Source organism: Symsagittifera roscoffensis, chromosome 5 (genome assembly GCF_963678635.1).
Source record: "Symsagittifera roscoffensis chromosome 5, txSymRosc1.1, whole genome shotgun sequence".
Taxonomy (NCBI): Eukaryota; Metazoa; Xenacoelomorpha; order Acoela; family Convolutidae; genus Symsagittifera; species Symsagittifera roscoffensis.
In genome coordinates this window covers 35,402,206-35,426,361 of record NC_087066.1, presented here as the reverse complement: position 1 = coordinate 35,426,361, position 24,156 = coordinate 35,402,206, and the positions used below count along the sequence as shown (strand labels likewise).

General features: G+C 40.4%; 2 protein-coding genes across 2 annotated transcripts; one reads left to right on the top strand and one right to left on the bottom strand.

The window, feature by feature from the left end:
- Nucleotides 1-1,185: 1,185 nt before the first annotated feature.
- On the bottom strand, nucleotides 1,186-15,721 carry LOC134846975 (uncharacterized). Its single transcript, XM_063864443.1, has 9 exons — nucleotides 15,630-15,721; nucleotides 14,846-15,077; nucleotides 7,826-8,000; nucleotides 7,085-7,226; nucleotides 6,002-6,860; nucleotides 5,177-5,616; nucleotides 4,753-4,935; nucleotides 1,685-1,972; nucleotides 1,186-1,529 (listed from the first exon to the last, which is right to left on the bottom strand). Exons 1-9 carry the CDS (start codon nucleotides 15,681-15,683, stop codon nucleotides 1,428-1,430), a joined length of 2,475 nt encoding a protein of 824 aa, XP_063720513.1. The 5' UTR covers nucleotides 15,684-15,721; the 3' UTR covers nucleotides 1,186-1,427.
- Nucleotides 15,722-15,732: 11 nt separating this feature from the next.
- Nucleotides 15,733-19,420, top strand: LOC134846976 (cilia- and flagella-associated protein 99-like). Its single transcript, XM_063864444.1, has one exon. It carries the CDS (start codon nucleotides 17,182-17,184, stop codon nucleotides 19,165-19,167), a length of 1,986 nt encoding a protein of 661 aa, XP_063720514.1. The 5' UTR covers nucleotides 15,733-17,181; the 3' UTR covers nucleotides 19,168-19,420.
- The last annotated feature ends 4,736 nt before the right edge of the window (nucleotides 19,421-24,156 follow it).

Below are 24,156 nucleotides of genomic sequence, written 5' to 3'. Positions count from 1 at the left end.
CCATTGATGAGTGGGCGGAGTTTTGTGTTCAGGTTTGTTTTTTTTCTACGAAAAATCAAGTACAACATTAAACATCGGAGTAAGTCGAGTGATATATCAAACTGAAGCCCTTTAAATGGTGATTTGATCATTAGAAAAAAAATTCCATAAAGCTATCCCGATGTCGAGAAAGTTTGTCCTGTTTTTTTTTTTGAAATTTAATTCAATTTCGAGCTGGTAACGGGTGTTATTTACAAATTTAAGTTTTGATCAGGGTATTCGGCAGAGAAAACTTGATTTTACTACGAAACAAAAACTAGTTTTTGAAAATTCAGTTAGCGCTTCCTTGGTAGTCAAGTTTTTTTTAAGAGAAACGTTATTGTGTAAAAAAATGGAATTTAAAAGAAAAATTCATGTTTTCATCAGTCATTTTTTCTTTGGAATTGAATTTTGTCGACTATGCCAAATTTAATAACATTGAACGCGTTTGAGTAGTTCTCCAATGAAACCACAGAGTAAAAACGACACTAATGGAAAACAAATTTTTATGAATGTGGTCTGAGTACTCATTGCTACTTGCCTGCAGTGTCTTGTTTTTATCCTTGTTTGTCTTGTTTTTAGCTTTTTTGGCGGAAAAATATATGGATTTGCTCCATGAGCTACATGCACTGCTATTTGTTTTCGACAAAGATTGACAAGAACTTGAAATTGAAATTCACGACTATTACTCAGGAACAGTTTTTGGGTTTGCGAAATGAGCATTTGATTCACTGAATTCTTGTAAATTTTATTCAAGCTTGTCTTTTTCAGCTTTTTTATATTTCAATGGCTCTTTTTGGCATTTTGTGAAATCATGACTTCAGTTATCATGGCTGATCATCCTGCCCCAGCGCAATTTTTCTCCATTCTCTAATACTCAACTTCTTTTTGACTATGAATACTTAACTTAAAGTGAACCTGAACAACATTTTGTCTCTTTTCTGATTTTTTTGGATCATAGTTTTCTCTGTTCATTTTTTTCTGTTTTAACACCACTGGAGGGGATCGTGATTTTATGTTTATTGATCAAAAAATTCTGTGTTCATGTCAATTCAGAAAACATTTTTTATTTTTTAAAGACTGTGCTCGTAACATTCTGTGCTCTTTGCACAGTAACCGGCGATCCTTGTTTTTGTATGTGCATAATTTGCATAAAAGCAAAAAGAGGAATTTTAAACAGTTTATTATTAAGGCAATGTTAATCTGGTGAATTATCTTAAAATGATTGCAAATCACGTAATCATAAATTATAAAGTAGAAATCAGTTCACCGCAAATTTAAAATTTTCAAAACTTGCTTTTAAAATCCGTTTGGGAGTATTAGCTTTTCAATTCAAAAACAAAATTCAACGCTCATTAAAAATATTTTGTTCATGTTTTGAGGATCCATTAAGTCAAGCAAGTTTTTTGTCAATTGTAGACGGCGGCTGCTTCAGGCGGTGACCCATTGCAGCTGTTCAGTTCGCTAACTGCACTCATGTTTTCTGTATTGAGTCCCACTTCTGAAGTATCCTGCATGAAACAAAAACAAATTGTTGTTTCCGTTAATATACTCGAATTTGTAAACGAGTCATGTTTCAAGAAACTATCGACTTTGCTTCTATGTTATGCATAACAGCTCTTTTTGTTGGAAACTGTCTCTAAAAAAGTCGGCAACATTTATATACCTTGATGTCGTTGACCAGTGTCGCAACAGGATCACTATTGATTGGCCCATCGGTCAGATTCACATCTGATGATATCTTCACACTTCCAATGGGAGATTCTTTGCCGCCCACACTTCCCGGCGCGTAGTCCGTTCCACTGTCGTCGGGCGAGTTTTCCGCAGGCAGTTCCTGGAACACTCCTGTTTGGATGCCGATGTTGGGCAGACACACATGTGGGATGAATCTGGACAGCGACGTCTTGTAGTCCATCGTCTCAAACTCTGGAAGACTCTCGTTGGACAACAGAACCTAAACAACCGCTGTCATGAAAAACTGATTGAATCATCATTTTCATTAAATCACTATTGGGACGTTTAAACGGGCACTTTATTAATTCGCCTCAAGGATCAGAACAACTCGCATGTTTTCCTCCAAGTCTTTAATGAATTGTCTGAGTTAACAAACTTTTCATTATTTTTTTTCCTTATGTTCTTTTTATTTGACATTAATTGACATTTTTCTTGCTCCCATTACTCCCATAAAATTTTCATTTTGATGCCTTTTTGCGATTTTGGCACAAATTTATCTGGCCAACAAGAATTGATCAACTTACAATTAAATAAGCAAAAAGTTTGTTCATTTTGTTATAACTAAAAATCTTTTACACTCAAACTCAGATGCACTTAAGCTTATTGACTTCGTCAGAATTAAAACAACTCTAGCAATTCTGAGACGTTCCAAAATTATGTCATTTAAACAAAGTATTGCAGTAGCCCTAAGCAGTAATCCCAAGCCAATGATTCTTGGATGAGTAGTTTAAGGTAAATAAATCAGGGCGAACATAGATAGACTACATGGTCCTAATCTTGTTCCTCTTGATGGCCTCGAGGGTGAGTTTGCGGAGTCTGGCCTTCCAGACCAATTTATTAACCTCGGCTTTTTGTTGGGTAGCCCAATTGCGACGCTTGCCGGACACTTCACGATCGAGCTTTTTCAGACAGTCCTCCAGTTACTTCATTGTCTCCAGAGCCACCCACCAAGGTCGAGCCGTATTCTTCGTCGCATTTTTCTCAAGAGGGTCGCTGGTCACTTGTTTGCCAATAGCCTGATGCTCGCTCGAGATCCTTTCTTTGCCAACATCCATTTCCCATGTTTATCCACTCGTCGAACCCTTTTTCGAGCTTGCCTTCTGAGGTTTGAAATCTTTTTCCGTTACCAGACTTGTCGAGACCTCTATCTCTTCAACCTCTTCGGCTATCCTCCTTGGTTCGGAGCTACTCTTGTAGGCCGCAGTCTTCCATCGCGCTAGAATCATGGGAACAGTCTCCCTCAAATTCTTCTCAGAGACAGCATCCGCCGACGGGCTAGTCAACTCCTCTACTTCCCTTTTCCTCTTTCGAGACTTAACACCTTTGCTTGGGGGTGTCGTCATTATCATCACTGATTCGACCTCTTTGTCCCGGTCCATCCCTTCCGACTCTTGCCTCCCCCTACTCGAGCCTTAAGGATATTAATATCTTTAATCATATTACTAGGGGGTACTAAGCTCAAGGGTAGCTCCAGGTTTTTGCGAGGGGATGACGGCAGGGGTGGTGTGGCCGTGCTAAACCTCGTCTTCACGGGACCGCTTCTCTTATCTCCAGGGGTGCCCACTGACAGGGGTGAGGGTGTAGTTGGGTCGTCTACATATAGAAGAAAGCTCGCCTTCCAAACTCAAGATTTCTTCTCCCCAGATTTCACTCAAGTCATCTCTTTGTTCCCTTGGCACCTTTCCCAGGATCTTCCTCAACAGCTTATGTGAATGATGCGACATTCGTGCCAGTCGTACGCACTTGGGTACCGAGAAGGCCTTGTCCACTGGTCAAGCCAAGACAACTAGCGGGTTCCAACTTCTTTACTGATCCTAGCTTACTCATTGCCTCGCTCGACACTTTACTCTGTGGTAGGATCAGTTTGTGTATCACATCCAAAGTTCCCAAGTCTTCATCTTTTGTCGGTGTTAGTCTCACTCGTTCCGTGACATCTATAATCAAGCTTGCGTGGGGATGTGGGCACCAGGAGGGTCTCAGCAACTTCCAAACCGTTCCCAAATTCGTAGTCATCATGCCATTTCCATTCCCCATTTTCAATTCCACTCTCTTGTTCGAGCGCGGCACGCTTATTACCTTGGGCGTCGTCTCAAGTAGCAGGCCCGGGCTCGGTTTCTCCCTTTCCATTGAATCAACTTTGATTATCTTCTCTGTTCAAAACTTCAACAGCTCCGTCACTTCGTGATTCTTGTGAGCGCTCCCGGCCTCTGAATCCAAGAAAGGGTTGTATGCTATCCCCATTACTCCAGATACATATTGGTATTCTCCCCGTTTGTTGGGTCTCGAGCAATCTTCAGCCGAGGCCAAGTTACGATGCACATCATGCCCCTATTCGAATTTCTTGTTGTAGAATCTCCGAATTTCTTAAAGATTCCCATGATTCTCTAGGGAATGTCTCGAGTCATCTTCTTTTTCGATCCCCGTACTCTGGTACACGTTCAGTATGATGGTGGAGACTCTTCTCTACTCTTCTCTTCTCTTCAATTAATAAAGTGCCCGTCTGGAGACGTTTAGACGGGCACTTTATTAATTCGCCACAAGGATCAGAACAACTCGCATGTTTTCCTCCAAGTCTTTAATGAATTGTCTGAGTTAACAAACACATCATTTTTTTTTCCTTATGTTCTTTTTATTTGACATTAATTGACATTTTTCTTGCTCCCATTACTCCCATAAAATTTTCATTTTGATGCCTTTTTGCGATTTTGGCACAAATTTATCTGGCCAACAAGAATTGATCAACTTACAATTAAATAAGCAAAAAGTTTGTTCATTTTGTTATAACTAAAAATCTTTTACACTCAAACTCAGATGCACTTAAGCTTATTGACTTCGTCAGAATTAAAACAACTCTAGCAAATTCTGAGACGTTCCAAAATTATGTCATTTAAACAAAGTATTGCAGTAGCCCTAAGCAGTAATCCCAAGCCAATGATTCTTGGATGAGTAGTTTAAGGTAAATAAATCAGGGCGAACATAGATAGACTACATGGTCCTAACCTTGTTCCTCTTGATGGCCTCGAGGGTGAGTTTGCGGAGTCTGGCCTTCCAGGTGTCGCTCTCTGTCTGCATCTGGGAGATCACTATCTGGTGCTGCACCTGGTCACTCTTCAACTCCTCAATGTAGTCCCGCGCACAGTTCAACACATCCGTCGTCGAAAAGTGCTTCTTCTTCCCCAGAATCTGAAAAGAGCAGCACATCCTATCTCTTTTTTATATATGTCAACATACTTCAAACGAGATTTTGAACAACTGAAGTAATGTGCGACAGTGCAAGAGTATTTAAGAAAAAACTAGGGTTCCTCATCCAAAAATATGTGCTTACGACTCGTTGTTGAGTATGTTTTTTTTTGGACTAATGGACACGCCAAATTGTTGTTTAGCAGAAATTGTTATGCTTTTGATTCACTGTCTAAAAGCTTACATCACTCCTAAGATGAAATGGTATGAGGTTCTCCAAAATGTCGTATCCCTTCTTGATCTCCGTCCTCCGCACGCGCTCGTACACCCTGTGGAATGTCGCAGTTTGCTCTTTCGCTTCCTCCTTGTCCATGGGTGGGGGCAGACCCTGGATCTTCGGCCTCTGTCTAGGTCTGCCCCTCCCCCTGCCCGTAGAGTGGGTTCGTTTCAAGCCCATTCGACTCATCTTGGCATGTTCAGCCCTGTTATTGGGCATCACTTTCAACTGGGTCTGTGGCCCAACTTGTTCCGGACAGAAGGTTTTGGGAGGAAGAGGAGAGCCTGATAGACTGTCGAGGTCCAAGTTGTCTCTGGCCATGTCACCAGGGGACCCTACCACGGGAGGCAGTGAGGGGGGCTGGATGGTGCTGTAGACTGGCATGTTTCCATCTGCCATTGCAGGACCTGAACATTGCCAGTGGTGATAGTATTAGTTAGTAGTAATCAGAGCAAAGCCCGTTTCTTATATTTACTGGTCAGCGCTTGTTGTTTGCAAAGGACTGGGAGTGCAATTAGTGTGTTTTTTCCTACTCACATAGAGTACCCCAAAGAAAAGCTGTGGGGGTCCGAGTTGATTACATCAGGGGTTACATAAAAGTCTTTTTAGCCGTGATTCGATTTAAATTTCGTTTCAGCTTTTTCGACTTTTTAAAACATTTCAGATTTCGTGATTTCTTTGCATCAATCATTGTGGCCGGAACATTCTGTGCTGCTAGCTAAATAATGCGCCCTCCTTGATCTACTTTAAAATCTAACTATTATGATATTTTTTAAACTGATGAGATCTTACTGATGGGCTCATAGTGAGGCTGTGACATCGGTCCCATGTAGAAGTCGGTGCCATGAGGTGCAGCACTGTACATGACGTGATGGTTGGATCCCGGAAACTCCTGTTGCTGATTTCGACTGTTAGGTGGAGCCATTAGTTCCTCTATTTTAGGCAACATCTGGTGTGGGCGGGGCTGATATAATCCCATAGGGTCATGATAGGTAGCTTGAGGCGGTTGCATCTGCATTGAGTGATATTGGGGAACGTAGTGGGCCTGGTGGTTTCCATATATGGCAGTTCCAGGTACCGAGGAAATATGGTTGCTTGAAAGTTGATTCTGGTATGTCACTGAAGCATTCTGTTGTAAATGAGCCTCACTTGTCATCAAGTTTTTGTCTGGGGAGTTAATCAAGTCGTTGAATGGTGAGTCTGAGTGCATCACGTGACTACTTCTGTCAATAATTGACTCATGCTGCGGTGTCATCGGATCCGGCATCCCCTCGTAGTAATGATTAGAATGAGCAGCGTGAGAGCCAGGTGTCATTGAGTTCAAATCGTTTGGGTCGAAATTGGACAGCTCTGTGAATGTTTGACCGTGGCTCATGATATGTTGCTGTGCCTGGAACTCGTGCTCCATCGTGGCATTATCTTGACTCTGATATGTCTGGTTCTCTGTTTCATGATCCAAAGAACTGGCTCCTCCTGGGTTAGGGAAAGAGTTGTCTCCGCTAGTTTGGCTGGAAGATGACTGCTGGTCCTGGACACACTGTTCGTCATCTGTGGAACTCTGCTCCAGGAATTGGGTGGATGTATGGTTCTGCTCATTTGGCCATGGCGCATGTATCTCATAGTGCCAGACTTTCTCTGACTCCTGTTCCCCCTGCAACAAAATTCTGCTATGATTACTTTGCTTTCAGATGTGCTACCTGGCGGATTGGGAACTATTGCATGGTGGAAGTTTTTTCTTGTTTTTATCGTTTTTTCATATCAAAAAATTGCACTTTCTCGCTTTTTTCAAATTGGTAACATCTTCAATAGCTTTGACGTGAAACTTGTATGTTTATCCAACCTATATGCTCTGATGTTAGGCCGATTTGTGGTAACCTGCAATAGTTTTGGCGTGTCGTGTTGTGAGGAGTTAACTGTGAAGTGGAAGGGGACATTGGACACTGTGTCTGCCATCTGTGTCACCACACTGTTAGCTACTTCATTCTCCCGCACACAGGAAAACTCCTCGTAGTAGCGTCTACACAACACACAGATGATGTTTTTGTTCAAACTTGGTTGATTTGAGTAAGTGACATGATTGTGTATGAGTGAAATGCTATTATTTTTCTTGAAAAGTTGGCGAGATTGTAGGAGTGAGAAATTTCGTCAAAAAATCATATCTATTTTTTGCTGATATTATTTTGAAGATGATGGCTCAAAGTGGCGCAACAAGAAAACAACTTGTAAAAACGGATAACTGGCAACACTTGAGGAAAGCGACAACTCGCAAAATTTGAAAATTAATTGGAATGCTGCATTATTGGCACGAATGGTATAAACGGCTTCAATCAGTGTTTGCTGCTTGTCTAGGTTGCTTGGCTTAGAAAAGAAGGCGATTTTTGTTTTCCTTAAAACTTGCTCGTTGTCTGTTTGCGAACTGTTGTCGAAGGAAGTCCGACAATAAAAGAGGGTCAACTTCAAAAGATTCCAATCTACAAGATAGTTTTTGCATTACTTGATGAGACTCGTAATTTGCGCTTTTGTCGAAAAAAATGAGACCAGTAAGTTTTAAAAAGGTTGATTGTGACGCTATCGGTATGGTATGTCCATTAGAAATCTGCCTTCCGAGTAACTTACTCTAATAGTGCTTTTCCCTGGAACGCATTTTGGTAGAAGTGGGCCAGTTGTTTAGTGTTGAGCACGTGACATACCCAGGCCCTCCCTCTGCCGAAGTCAGTGTGCACTTGGGGGAGAGAGGAGATCAGATCCACTTCAGTCGCATCCAGCGTCTCCTTCAAGTAGTCCCACAAAACTGCAACAAACCATGATTCATTTCAACTACTTGAGAGCTCCTCGATATTTGTTGTATGTAACCAATGAGAGTTGGAAAGATTCGACACTATGCATCAAATTGACGCTCTTCGGACAGGTGGTCGTCAAAGCTCCAAGATTTAGAGAAATTTAGTTTTATCTTAAGGGGATGTGGTACCGGGTAGTACTGCTACCACAGTAACCTTGGAGAATAGTGCTATTAATTATACTGTTATGTATTGTTATTATTATTCAAGGCCATTCATGCAGGCCAAACGCTATAGTCATTTCGGACGTTGCTGTTCTAGGAGACACATGAAAAGATAGTCATGATCTCTAATCTAAAACCAAGACAAGTTATCAGTTTGAATTAAACGTTTTACTCATTCTGTTTTATAATCACTTGCATTAAACTATTAGTTATCACATGGCGCAGCCAGCAGGATTTCTGTCCCAAGACAACAGAACGGATATGGGGATTCCGGTATTTTGGACAACCGCAAACTCCGACCCTCCTTAGAACTTTAGGATATGGTTAGATCAATTTTTCTTGGCAGTGACCGTGAAGGAGAGCGTGGACCCGGAACTTTTGTTACAAGAACCAAAAGAAGTTCTGTTGGAACAGTTACCAAGACCAGAAACCCCAAGGGAACATGAAAATCCACAGGCGATTGCAGATAGAGAAGCCAGAGACCAACTAGCCCGGGAAAAAATTAATCTGGAAAATGAAGAAAGAAGAGCTAGAGGACCAAAGGTTGGTCACAACGTATACTACAATGAGGTACAGAAAAGAGTCGCTTCCAGACTATTCTTGGCGTTGGGCACAGAAGGCAAGAAGAAATTCGTTCAGAAGAATCCACATGTGGAGGTGTCAAAGTTAGAATTTCGAGAGATGGTGGCATTGGCGAAAGTATCATTTGATAAATCACAGAGTGTTACATATGAACGTTATAAACTATTTAATCGATCACAGGAAACTGGGGAAACACTCGAGGCATTTCATGCAGCATTAACTGCTCAAACAGCTAAAGCTGAGCTAGGAACACTCGAGGACCAATTAGTGCGGGACCTATTCATCTCGAAAATGAAGAACGTGGCATTACAAGACACATTAACATTTGAAACATTTTCACCAGAAGAAGTACTGAAAAGAGCGTTAAAGTTTGAACAAAGTAAACAGACAACTCAGGCGTTTCAGAAAACTAATGCAACGACTGCAAGTACAGTTCAGGTATCTGGAGCAGCGAAGATAAAACAAGAACCCATAATAAGTATCGGCAACAAAAATGCTAGCGGAAGGAGACAACAAAACAATGGGTACAGGAAAAAATTTACAGACAGAAAGGAGGGGAGAAATTTTTCAGACTCAAAGAGGTGTACGCGATGTGGTCGAATATTCGGAGAAGGACATCTGAAGAAATGCCCGGCCATGGGAAAGACATGTAAAAATTGTTCTAAACCGAATCACTTCGCAAAAATGTGTAAATCACAACAAGTGAATGAGGTTGCAGAAAAATCATCAAGCTCAGATGAAGAGTGTAATTTGATTCAGTCATTCGAATCGTGTGAGGAGTTCGAAATTATGTCTGTTGAATCAGAACTGTCTTCGCTGGAAAAAATAGATGAATATATAAAACAGCAATCAAACAAAAACAAAGAAACCGAAAAGTACAGAAAGGATGTACAGAAGGTTGACATTAGACGAAATACTCGATCGAAACAAATAAGGTCACTCAAAGCTCTGGTGAGAATCGATCATCAGATCATAAATATGACTATCGATACGGGTAGTCCAGTATCTTTCTTGAACTGGGCGACTGCAAAGACGATCTTAGAATCTTCGAAAAAAACCAAGTTCATCCCACGGGAAAATCTCAATCTGACTACAAAATTTGTAGACTATAACAAACAGCCGATAAACATACTGGGTGCAATCACCACGAACATCGGTTCGCTGGGGTGGGAAGTGGTGGGAGCATCGTTCCTAATCACAGAAAGACGCACACGGTGTATTTTGGGGCTGGATTTACAGAGTAAAGTGGGAATACACACAACACAGAAGTTAGCACCAAAAGAAAAGACGAGGTTTGATGTCTTACTGTGCGAACAGTCAGAAGGTTAGAAAAACAAATTTTACAGTAAATTTAAGAATATTTTTGATCGTCAAGGGTGTTCAAAAAACCATGTGGTCAGCACAAAGTTCAAATACCCGCTCTGTCCTTTACAAGAAAAGGGGAGACGCATTACGATACACATACAGGAGAAAGTGTACGAGGAAATGAAGAAGGGCATATAAGAAGACTAGACAAATGCACTAGTGATTGCTTTATAGCACCTATTGTAATAACAGTGAAAAAAGATGATTCCATAAAATTGGCGCTAGATGCAAAACCCATTAATAGACAGTTGTTGAAAAATAAGTATGAAATGCCAAATGTGGACGAATTGTTAGATGGTGTTAGCCAAATTGTCACAGCAAACACAAGCGGTAAACTGTATTTCTCAGTACTAGATTTGAAGTACGCGTACAGTCAACTTAAGCTGACTGCAGAGACAGCGAAACAATGGAATTTCAACATCATAGGTGGGCAAGCCACAGGTACTTACAGATTTCTGACCGGATTTTATGGTTTGGCAGACATGCTAGCAGAGTTCCAAAAAGCTATGGACAGAACATTAAATCATGCGGAAAATACATTCTGTTTTCTTGATGACATACTCATTGTATCAAAAGGGAGTGAACAAGAACATGAAGAATTGATTATGAATGTACTAAAAAAATTAGATAAAGAGAATTTGGCATTAAAATTGTCGAAAAGTGAATTTTTTCAACAGGAGGTGAATTGGTTGGGGCATAAGTTATCGATGGACGGAATTTCTCCTAAAAAAACAAAAACCAAAGCGATATTAAAACTTAGCCCGCCAACATCACTGAAACAGCTTAGATCATTTCTGGGTAGTATAAACCATCTGGCCAAGTTTATCCCAAATGCGGCTACGTTAACAGAAAAATTGAGACCACTATGCGAATGTAACAAAAATTCATTATTACGACCCCAGTCTAGATACTAGGGTGAAATGTGATGCCAGTCACAGTGGGCTGAGCGCATCGCTAGAACAACAAAACGTCGAGGGGGAGTGGATACCAATCGCATTCGCTTCCAGATACTAAAACACACAAGAAAAAAATATTCCACAAATGAGCTCGAACTGCTTGCAGTTGTATGGTCGGTTGATCGATTCAAACACTACTTATTAGGTAAGGAATTCGTGATAGCTACAGATCATAAAGCTCTGGTTTCTGCTTTGGATGAAAACAAATCAAATAAAACGTACCAATCTAGATTAACTAGATGGGTAGACAGACTATTACCCTATCAATTCAAGGTTGTTCATCTGCCAGGGAAAGATATGGGTATAGTAGATTATCTTTCTCGAAATCCAAAGGGTGAACCTTGGCCGGAGTCAGTGTTGGATGAGAAATTCGTAGTTACATCAATCGAAAGTTTCCATAAAGCTCTCGACTGTTTAAACAGTCGACTAAATGATCAGGATAGGCTCGACCGGAGCAAAAACTTTCTAGAATATTCTAGATTTGATCAAAATGCGTCGAATAACAACAAGTCATCTACCCGTTGCTAAGGCAACCAAAACGGTTCAAAACGGACAAAGCACGTCAGAACGAATGAAATGAAGATTCGCGTTCGTTTCAACGTGAAAAGCGTGAAAATCCAAAAATCAGTTTATCTCAAAATCGTCAGCGGATTCAGTCGGTTCAATCATTAGAAAAAACCAGAAATTTTTTAAATCAAAAATCAGGCAAAATGCACTCAGGCGAATTGGAAAAAAGCGGAAAAGAAAAAAAGATGGTCAGGATTCAGGAGCGAAATAACATCAATACATTGAGAGAAGAAGTAACAACAACGTTTCAAAGAACCAGGATGATACAAAGGACCCCAAACAGATCACACCCAGAGGATTCGGACTTCGAACAAATACCACAGGCGAGGTGGTATTTGCCAAATACACAAGGCAGGGCAAGCCCAGAAAAAAGAGGGCAATCAACTTAAACTGCTTCAACAGCCAGCCCAGGAAAAAGAGGACAATCAACTTCAACTGTTTCAACAGCTCAATCAAAAGTATTTTCATTCTGGGAACTGGTTGGTTCAGGAAGGAGTACAGAACCTACAGAACCCACATTACCAGCGATGGAGTTAGAGGCCATTTCGGGGATACAAAGCCCGAAACCACCAGGACTAATCACATCTGGAGACGAAGCGGAAGTGGGACAAATCGTCGAAGTCGACTTAACTCTGGATAGTGACGACCGGGATTACAGTTCAGGAACAGAGACTTGTGGGATCACACCACAACAGAAAACAAGACACAATTCAAGAAAATCCGAGTACAAACGGGGGGAACAGCTAATGGACGCAGAAAACCCGCTTTCACTCGACAAACTATTTGACAAAAGTCTACTCGCGGAATTAGTATCAGAAGATACCTGGATAGATAGGCTCAGAAGAGTGGTGGAACGAAACGACAGACATGGATTCGAGCTCATGGGGCCCTACACCAATCCTCTGTGGCACCAGATGTCGGTGGTAGATGATTGCCTCCTGGTGAACAATCGTTTGGCCGTGCCCGAAAAGTTGAGGCAAGCAGTGCTCCGACGACTCCACCAAGGTCATCCTGGACAGGAAGCAATGTTGGAGGTATCAAACTACCTGTGGTGGCCGCATATGCACAAAGACATAGTCAATATGGCCGAAGAATGTAGAAGTTGTACTCGTTATGATAAAGAACACTTGGAGAGATCTGCGCTAACAGCATCACAGTTGAAAAGGCGAATCGATCAGTCGAGGGAGAATGTTAAAATCATTCGGAAAGGACAAAATAGCAGGGGTACAAGCCCTTTGTTTCGACACGACACGGCGACAGCGAAAGATAAGGCCGGAGCAAAGGAATTAAAACAACTTCTAGAGGCAAACGCTAGGTGGAATGCCACCAGACGGGATCTCTCAGACAGCGAACTACGCCGGGTCGTAGATGAAACCAGCACGATAAATCCCGAACTGAGAAAAGAACTCTTATACTCATGGGAACGTGGATTCATCGAGGACAAACAAACTACATTAAAGGAGGACTTGTCTGGAAGTTTCCTCCGGAAACACGAGCAAAGGAAAAGCGGAAAGGCCCTGACAATACCCTTGAAAACCAAGATAGTATCAGAGACACCATCGACCATTAAAACGGCTGCTGGTGCAGTATACAGAAAGAGCGACATAGCGAGATCTAAACTGCCAGCACAGCCCAAAGCACATAACTCGGAGAAGAAGAGGAGCCCAACTGGGGAAGAACCGCGAAGTAAACAGCAGAAAACAGTAGCACATCAGGAAGAGGAAGACAGCGATTCTGCTGAAGAACACGACGCGAAAGACCGGGGGACAATAGACGAAACCTAGAAGATAGTCAACTAAAGGAAAAGTTCCAAAACTCGCCGAGCATAGTCACATCAAAAGACACTAAGACCGGCGGAGGTCTTAACTTAGGAGGAAAAAGGGGAAAACCGAACAGAGCAGGACCGGTGTTTCAGAACACAAAACCGACAAGAGGCAAAATACAAGAATCACGAACGACAAAAGCTGCCAAAACAGTTACTAAGAAACGGGATAAGAGCAATGAGGCAGTATACATAGAGTCGTCTGCACCGAAAGAAGCTCCAACAAACAAAAGAATCGCACAACAGACAAGTGAAAAGGAAATTCTGGACACATTCCAGAATAATAACATGACATCGCAAGAATGGGAGGAAATAACAAACCAGGTGTTGACCCGAGGAGTCCAAAAAGAAGCAGAAAAAATACTGACACAACAAATGGACCCAGTAGATTACTCCACACCAGGATTTGCGGATGAATCGGAAAAAGAGGAAGATACCACGACAGTCAGACGGAGTAGCAGACAAACTAAAAACCAGGGACCGAAGAGATATGGCAGTCCCGTATCACACTTGATAAAACTGATCGATTGTTAGGGCGATGTCACTGAGTTAAATTTGGCAGCACTTGAGGCCTACAGATTGCGATTAGCGAAGGTAAACCTAAACAACGAAGAAACTTCGGAAAGCAACACGTTTGACAGGCTAGAGAGACACCTCTTCAAAAGAAAGTTTGGTGCTACATCGCTGGACGAGGCGGGATCATGGAACGTCGCAAGAAACAAGGAGGTAGTATTGAAGAAGATAACAAAGGAAAACTAAAGAAAAAGAGAACTTTTTCAGTAAACTTTGAATCAACTCGTATTATTTATAAAATTTCATAAAGTACTATATAAAATTTTGTTGTCGCCAAGGGAATGTGGTACCGGGTAGTACTGCTACCACAGTAACCTTGGAGAATAGTGCTATTAATTATACTGTTATGTATTGTTATTATTATTCAAGGCCATTCATGCAGGCCAAACGCTATAGTCATTTCGGACGTTGCTGTTCTAGGAGACACATGAAAAGATAGTCATGATCTCTAATCTAAAACCAAGACAAGTTATCAGTTTGAATTAAACGTTTTACTCATTCTGTTTTATAATCACTTGCATTAAACTAATAGTTATCACAGGGGAGATGTATAACATTTTTAGCAATATTTTTCCAAAAGGATTTCTAGTTAACATTAAGATAATTCTATACGCTGCATCTCGAACAGTAACGCACTTAGTTGACAGCCAAGTTAATTGAAAAGAAAATGGATTAATGAAGTATTTATAGCAAACGCTAAAATGAGATTTAAAAAATTATTAAAAGAGTAATTAGTTGATTAAGTTGTTTTTGACTACTCTTAGCCTTACCTGGTGAGAACTCCTTGACAGTCAGTACTGCGATGGGAGTGTTGTGCTGGTGCCTCTGGGCTGCGATGTCCATCACACTCTGGCACAGCTTCCTCTTGAGACCGAAAGTGAGGAAGGAGTGGAGAGAGGAGAAGAACTCCTCGTGCAGTCTCTCCCTCTCCACCTTGTCCTTCTCCCGCTCACTCTCATCTACGTACTCCTCCTTCAACTTCAGGTCCACAAACTCACGCAGCTAAAGCAGACAGAGCAAAACATAAACGAAAAGTGCTCTTTCACCTTTCCCAACGAATCCTTCAAAAATTGTCCACACCTTCATTCGCATGTTAAAAATTTGCTCGCTGTTAGTTTCAATAAAATATGTAACAGCGGACGTCGTTTTAAATAGCGTTTAGGGGATCATTTTTCCAGCAAAAACCAACTGGGGTAACTTAAAAAGAGCCGTGAAAAGCATTGTACCGTTGCTTTTCATTCATAAAGTTTATTTCTGATTATATCCTATTGAGTTTAATTTTTAGGCCAGGTATTTGGGAGGGGAGGGGCTAACTAAGGATAGGCCTCTTGGATGTTTCTGTTTTGCAATCGGGCTGCTTGCTGCATGAATAAGAAAAAGTAGAGAATTCAGAATGTTACTTACATAGGGGTATTTTCCGGTCAGCTACGAAAAGAGGTGACTTTTAAGGGTATTGATTTTTATTTAAAATTATATTCTACCACTGATATTCTGCTACAAACTTGTGAAGTGAAAAATGACCACAGCGAATATTAAATCTAAGAAAAGACTTACATTGGTGGCGGCAGAAGTTAGTTGGGCGACTATCTGTTTCTGCTGTTCCACCATCTGCACGTGATCAATCGGTGGCTGCCCCTCCCCCTCCCCCTCCCCCTCCCCTCCTGCCCTCTCACTGTCCGCTGCGATTGCTGCTTCCATTTGCTTAGCAGCCAGAGCCATCTGCCCCAGTTGGGTCTCGTTCTGGTTTTCAGTCTGGTTTGCTTGCCCAGATTCAGTTGTGTTGTCATCAGCATGAGTTACTTGCAAGGATGGTGGCAAAGATAACTCTTTTTCAAGAATTTGAGAATTGATCGCTTCCCTTGCTGACGAAGATTCACTTTCGCTAAACGTTTTGGTTAATTGCAAACTATTTTCTGTTCCAGATTCTGCATCAAGAATATGAGCATCCGGATTTTCTTGAGAGGTTTCGTGCGGTACTCTTTCCTCACTAGGTTCTTGTCTGACATTTTCAGCCAATTCCGAAGGCTCATTGGTTGTTATATGTTCACTGTTTTGCACATCTTCCCTGTTTTTAACTGCTTCAATGGGTTCAGCTGAATCGTTTTCCAGAACTTCCATGGGCGGCACTGTTGAAATATCTGCATGTGAATCCATTTTTTGATTATCGACAATGGATTCTGCTCAGACTAAATAATCGCTAGCTAAAAGGTCAAACGGGGGTCAACTTGAAACAGTAAACCGGAGTAGCTGTGATGAAATGAGATCGCACACGACTTCCACTCTCTAATTGATGACTTTTGGTTGAACTCCAAAGTTAAAGTTAGAGTTAAAAGAACAAAACAGTAATGTAATTGATACAACAATGGATTTCAATTTAATCCTCAAACAAAAATTGTCGCAAAAATGAAATCTTTGTTTTAACTCGTCATTTTAAAGCATAATTTTTTTCATTATAAAATTGCTATTTTAAGTGTTCAAATGAAAAACGGAAATTGGGAATTTAAAAAAAAAACAATTTTTTAGGTAGCCGAAATATACTTTTTAAAATTATGCCACTTCTGCGGCAGATCTGAACGACAAATGCTTTAGTATTAAATTCACCTGTCCTCTCAATTTTTAATATTATTACGTAATTTCTCTTTCTTATATAAATGAAGTATATCGTATTGTAATGTGTGCATATTGGCAATGATAGATTAAGCCAGGTGTAGGCGAAAACCAAAGAAGACTTGAATGAATATATTAAACTCACCACGTCAAAAATCACATATATTTATTTGTATGAAAAATCACAGCATAAAACACGAAAAAATGAATGCAAGTTTAAACGAGCCTTGACGAATTTAAGCAAATGGCGAGTAAAAACACCTGCACCTTTAAAGTATTTTTGTTCCATTTAAAAAAGCATGTGCTTAAAATCAACCAAAAAATATAAAACATGGTTCTAAAAAATATGCATGTACCAATAATGCAATAGAAAAATTTCGCTGGAAAAAATAGTTAATACATATTTTCAGTTTTTGCAAAAGTTTTAGCTGTTATTAGTTTGAATAAATTGTGAAAAAAAATTTGGCTGATCTATTTAAAACGCGCACTAATTAGCTTAATGGAGGCGGGCGAGTTGTTCCAGCACTGTGTGGCCATCATCAACTCCTATCGACCTCTGGACGTGAGTGCGGACAGTCACGCAGAGGATTACATCAAAGAGAAGAAACTGACGACATGCAGTGACCAGGACAGGGCATTCATGCTGGAGATATTCGGGGGGTACATCCGACAAAGAAAAGTAGTGGACGTTGTGGTGGAGGCATTCTTCAACACAGACGGCCTCAGCTACGTAAGTTCCGACAAGAACACTTACACAGTCGCCTGCTATACTATTCTGTTCCGAGCTGAAGAAATGGGAATACCCAAGTTGACAGACTTCATTATTTCTCAAGACTGGGCCAAAATGTGGACATTTTGTCGCTTTTTGATCAACAAACAGAACTTACTGACGTGGACAAAAGATGAATGGCGTAAGATTTATGAGGACGATTACGTAAACGAGGTGTTACTTGGTCCCCTGCTTGACAATTTTGAGTCACTTTTCTCTATTGTGCAGTGTTTGAGACAACTGCAAGACGATGACGCTGAGCCGAGAGGTCACGTGGTCAAAAGAGACCCAACAGTACCCGAGCCCTTCACATTGACAAAACCAAAACCCAGAAAAATTCCCACTCCTGAAGTTATTCCAAAAGTAAAACCAGTTAGAAAGATTCCACCTACAACATACCAAGAGCCAGAGACGCAGAAAAAACTGGCAGAAATTCGGGAAATAAACAAGCAGAAAGCACAAGAAAATCTGATGCAAGCTAATCAGCTACAATTTGCATGTGCGGCCACGGGTAAAGTATCACGCGACGAAACTGAGCGCTCGGAGGAAATAGTTCAGTCGGCTGACTACGCGAATAACAGAAGCACGGGAGTCGGCTTCAAATCGGCTCCTGCACCGACAAGACCGAACGAAGTACCTGTCAAACTGAATACTGCTACCATACTACGCGAAGAGAGGCTATTCAAGGAAAAGGAAAGCGAGGTTATAAATAAATTAGAGCAACTTCAAGCAGGCGCCAAAGACTCCTCTGAGTTTATGCAATGGCAGAAAGATATGCGACAGAAAGATTACGAACAAGAACTGGCGGATATTGAGCGACGAAGATTGGAAGGTCTTTTGAGTCACGAGGAGGCTATTTTAGCCCGGAAAAGAGCAGCCGAAGTGAACCGGGAAAGAGCAAATGTCGTGAAAGACGAAGCGGCCGCACGAATGCGACAATACCTAGCCATGAAACTGAAGGAGTCAGAAGAAACGAGAAAGTTAGTCGAACAGGTCATAACGGGTCACAAAAACGCCAAACAGGCAGTGAAGAAAATTCAGGATTTCAAGCAGAAATTGGCTCAGAAAATGAGTATGGAAAATAAAGAATTGCTCAAAAAAGCATTCGAGGAGGCGGAGGCTGAAATGCAACAAAAGCAAGAGATCATTCGGCAGATAAGAGTGCTTGAATGTCTGCCGCGACCAAAAACTAAGACATTCGACCCGACTGAAATAGCAGGTTACGGACTTTTCGGGGAGATGTCTCTATCTGAATTACGAGAAAGATTAAATTTGGCTAAAATAAATCAGGATAAGGAAGAGGCAGAGAGGCGTGATGCAATTCTGAAGGAAAAGGTGGAAAAAGAAAACCAAATTGTGGAAGCAATGGAAACAATAAATAGACACCGAGGTGAACAAACTCGAGCAGCGGCCATTCGATTGGAAGAAAAACGACGTGAACAAATGAGTGAAAAGCCTGAAAAAACTAACCCGGAAGTGCTTAGACTTCAGAAACTTCTAGAACAAAAGAAACAGGAGCGAATCAACCGACAAATTGCAGATCAAACGGTGCCAGCTATTTCTGCAGTCAGACTGAGTGATCTGAAAAGGGAGAAAAAAGATGTAGAAGCGGGGAGATATGAGAGTATAGACAAAGGGAATGAGCAACTGGTGAAGCGACAGGCGAATGGGCTAGGAGGCAGCGCCAGGGCCAGTCGGATAGCACTGGGGTCTTAAAACTGATATTTTAGAGTTTGATTGAAAGCAACTTAATTTTGAATTCATCATAAAAAAAATTCAAATCGAATTCTGAAGTACTTACAACAGATGAGCGGGATTTTTAGTAAAAAATAATTTAAATTTTGAGGTGGTAACTTCAAACTAATTGGGGAGCGATTATATAGGAGTGCGGTCTGTATTTAGACAACCGCGCATTTATACTTGTCAGTAAGCAGACAAATACTATATTAACCAATCAGAATCGAGATGAGAAAGCAATCTGACGAAATAAATATTTATTAATTATTGATTTCTTCCTTGTCTCGATTCTGATTAGTATGTGTCTGCTTACTGACGAGTCTGAAAATGCGGTTGTCTAAATTCTGCTACGTAACCGATTATACAGTAACTCTGCCGCTGGATCGAAAAGACGTTGAGGCCAGGCCCACCATGATTCGTGCTCGATGCTAGCAATAGCAAGCATCATGTCTCAGTCCCCTAATTTTAATAGAAATCGCGATTCACACGTAGCATCTTCTGATGATTCAGTGTTATTTTTTTGGTAAACCTATATCTTGCTTTTTGATTTTTACCAGTATCAAATATTGGAACCCTTTCAGTTAACACTCATAACATTTTCGGGTGATTGGCTCAATATGAATCCTGGAAAGGTGAATACATCAAAGCCTTGATATATTTGCTCTGAAATCATGTTACAGTTTTCCCCGCTACAGTTTCTTTCAAAGAATGTGGCTATATGAATGGACTTAATGTGTGTATTGGAGCCCATGATACTCGATCCAATTTTAGGAAGGTTGTATCAGTCCCATTTTTTAGTCGATAGTATTTCAATTGAGCCGCGGCGTGCGCAGTAGGAGAAATACGGCCGGTTTTTTAAAAAAATATTTGTCTGTTTTTTTTAGGTTCCGACTCTTTTTTTAAGCTCTACCATTGCCCTAAGAAGACCCTAGCTTACCTCAAAGTTCTGCGACCAGAAAAAGTTTTTAGTAAAAAGTCCAAAATGAGATATTCGATCACTTTTAAAACGCTTTGAAAAAAAAACGTTCGTTTTTTCGCGGTGGCGCTCCCCTCAAATTAAATAAAACTTGTTCAAAAACTGTTCAACTTATGCACGACTATCTGAATAATGTTCAATTTTACCCCTCACGAATTGTCACTTGACACGATTTGTATACCTATTAGGCTTGCTAACCGCAAGCTATATAACATCCATGGGGCAACTGTATGAATCACGCAAGATTTCGTCAATAAAAAATTAGATGACAAACGCTGATTAAATAATATTTGATAGTCATGCGTACATGAACGTTTTTTGTCCAACAAATTCTGACGACAAATAGTCAATTCTTAAATGAAATTAGTTATGGCGAGAAATATTTAAGATAAAAGACATAAAAAAGGCACAAAAAGGATAGGTTTGTCAATTTATGAAAAAAATGTATCCAGCACAGCTTTTTTTGAGTTTTTTATTTACTTGCACAGCATCCGACTATCCTTCTTTATTTATGGATTCAGCACTAACCCGAAAATTCAGAAAAAATTTAAAAGGCCTAAATCGGAGGTTTTCCCAGTGACAGACAGTTCTTCTATCAACTTTCATGCGGAATCCGCATTCTTTGTCAAAAGGTACAGTTTGGCTTCTAAAAGGTGCCAACCAATTATTTCACCGTCAAGAATGATAAAAAACTGGAATTGTTTGCTTTGGAATCGCGCGCATTAGTTATCCCACAGTTTACATGATCGGTTATCATAAACACTATTTAAAGTCTGAATCAAAGTAACCGATACCAAAAGTGTTTTCTTCTACAAATTAAGACACCAGATAGATTGCTACGTCTTTTTTTCTGTCGCAAGACATTTTTAAAATTCATTTCTCGTGTTCTCATATCTCGATTTTTTTTAAAGAATTATTAACCTTTGACGAAATAGTAGCTCAGCCCATTGGATTTTTGCTACTGATGATGTAGAATTGGTGATTCTACTGTATTACATGATATAGTAACCTGAGCGCAAGATTGATTCGTCTTGAAGTTAAGTAGAACAGCAAACAAAGGGTAGAGTTCACAATAGTTCATTATTCGAAGATATCGTCCCTCCTATGCCAGAAAACAAAATATGACAAAATCGGCAACTCCCCCAAATTGGAACTAAGAAAGCTAATGTTATAAAATTCAAAGGAGCGATACTAGAGATGATTTGAATCGGTTATCATAAACACTATTTAAAGTCTGAATCAAAGTAACCGATACCAAAAGTGTTTTCTTCTACAAATTAAGACACCAGATAGATTGCTACGTCTTTTTTTCTGTCGCAAGACATTTTTAAAATTCATTTCTCGTGTTCTCATATCTCGATTTTTTTAAAAGAATTATTAACCTTTGACGAAATAGTAGCTCAGCGCATTGGATTTTTGCTACTGATGATGTAGAATTGGTGATTCTACTGTATTACATGATATAGTAACCTGAGCGCAAGATTGATTCGTCTTGAAGTTAAGTAGAACAGCAAACAAAGGGTAGAGTTCACAATAGTTCATTATTCGAAGATATCGTCCCTCCTATGCCAGAAAACAAAATATGACAAAATCGGCAACTCCCCCAAATTGGAACTAAGAAAGCTAATGTTATAAAATTCAAAGGAGCGATACTAGAGATGATTTGACCCGGGCATACAAAAAACATGATCCCTCAGACTCTTGGGGTGCAAGTGATAACGGTCCCCGGAAGTGCAAATGGCCCTTTCAGAACTCGGAAACTAGCTGCGGTTTTAGGCTCAACTTTTAGTATGTTGTAAGCCTAGTTGAGGGAAGCTTAAGTTTGGAACCCCCAGACTCCTAGGAACCATACTTCCGGTTTTATGACCTAAGTTAACAAACCCACCCCCAACTTCCGGAAGTCGTTTCTCGGCTTCCAATGATTGCAGGGAGCTGAAATTTGGAGAGATGATAGGTAATGGCACAATACATCTTGCTTTATAATTTGAACCAAATCCGGCGATTGGATGGAAAGCTATTTGCACTTGAGAAAACACCCTCTTTGATGGGAAATAGGCAGTTTACGCAAAATGATGAACGGTGGCATAATGATTTTATTGTAGCAACTGATACAAGATAATAACCCCAAAAAAAACCTTCCAAGTGAAATTCCACCGGCGACTCCTTCCGGTGTTAATAGCTTTTTTCCGGAAAAAGTGATAATGGACCTTAAAAATGGTATAACCTGTGAAGTATTAATGGGATATGAATGGAACTTGGTAGTTAGGACCCCCATGGAAATCTGAACTTAAATATGGAATTTTGACCCGGTTTGACCCCTGGGTGACCTTAAGTTGACCTTTGGGCTATTTGACCCCAAATTTGCATAGAAAAACCCGAGTTTAGCACCGGAAAGGGGCGTATTCTCCAGCCAACCCCTGGAAATGAGAATGGGTGACCATGCTAAAAGTTGGGAGGAAAACTCAAATTTTCGTAACTAGAGCAGAAGCTGATAGAAATATAGCTTTTACATTGCAATCTTGGAGTAGTAGAGTTAATTCGAAGTGGACTTGGTAAACATTGGGTTCAGTTTAGCTTGGCGAGTGATCTATTAATAGCAATTCAACTAGACAAAGGAAAAGTAGTCCCAGAGGAAATTGATAGTATTAGGACCGTGGCATGAGAATTAAGTCTTCTAAATAAAATTAACGAACAGGGAATTTACCTAGCTTCCCGGAGGTGACCTTTTGGTTTAGTTTGACCCCTGATTGACAAACTACCTCCCCCTGATAGCTAGAAGGTCGGGATTGGAATAGAGTACAGATCGAAATTTTAGATGCTTGGAATGAATTCGCTATCCATGAAAAGGGTCTCCCCCTACCTTTGCTAGGTCGGAATGTTAAAGTGATAATTAAAGTAAAGACCTTGGGAGGGTCACTGAGTAAACATAGCATGGTTTGGAGTTGAGTTGAACTCGAGGGCTGAGGCCACTCAGGTCAGGAACTAGCTGATTAGAATCGTATGACATTTGCTTGCTTGGTCAAATTGTGACACCTACCGCATACCGGGTATCTAATAAGCTTGAAAAGATTGATAAAAGAAACCAAATTTGGCACGTGGCAGAGTTGACAAGAGGAGGGATATAGTCTTAAAACAGGTGCGGACGGGTGATTTAAGCGGATAGCAGGACTGATAGAGAATGGCGTGACTTAACTAAAACTAAGTGTAATGAAAGATAAGGAATTGGAGGGTACCGGAGAGCCTTGAAGAGTCAGAACAGTTGTTAGCTACTATTAAGAGTAGTTATTTCTCAGTCATAGAAGAGAGCAATTGATACTGAGAGAGAGTAGTTGGTTCTCCTTTAGTTAGACAGAACAATTTTTGCTAGTTAGTCAAGTAATTGGTTTTCGGAGTAAGAGACCAGCAGATAGTTAGTTGTCATCAGAGATTCTCTAGAGAGAGAGAGAGAGAGAGAGAGAGAGAGAGAGAGAATAGTTAAATGTTAGTGGAGTTAGTTGGAAATTATTTGCAATTAGGCAATTTGGCCGATAAATTGCGGACCCTTTCCTTTTGATTTGATTGTTAAATTAAATCCTGGCCACTCAGAGCCTTCTGTAGTTTGACATAAAATCATCTCAATTAATTTATCATTGGAAATTTTTGCAATTCTTTCGAGTAGACAAGACAGCGGAAGAGCAATACACAGAAGGGGCAAGCAACATAATACAATACAGAATAGTTGCCACAAAAAAAACCCTTTTGGGATTGTAGATAGTAGTGAATCTCGGTAGCCCCGCTGAATTCACTGCCCAATGGACGACTTTGCGGTGTCGTTAGGTAAAAGAGAGAAAAACCTAGAGAAGAAATCCCCTAAATCTACAGATGATATAAAAAAACTGCAAAAAATTTGATATAAAGCTTATGAACTTAAATCATTTTCACATGCCCAGAAATTTTTACAGCAGATAGTTTTCAAAAAAAAAGTAATTTGTAACATATATTTTGCATTTTAA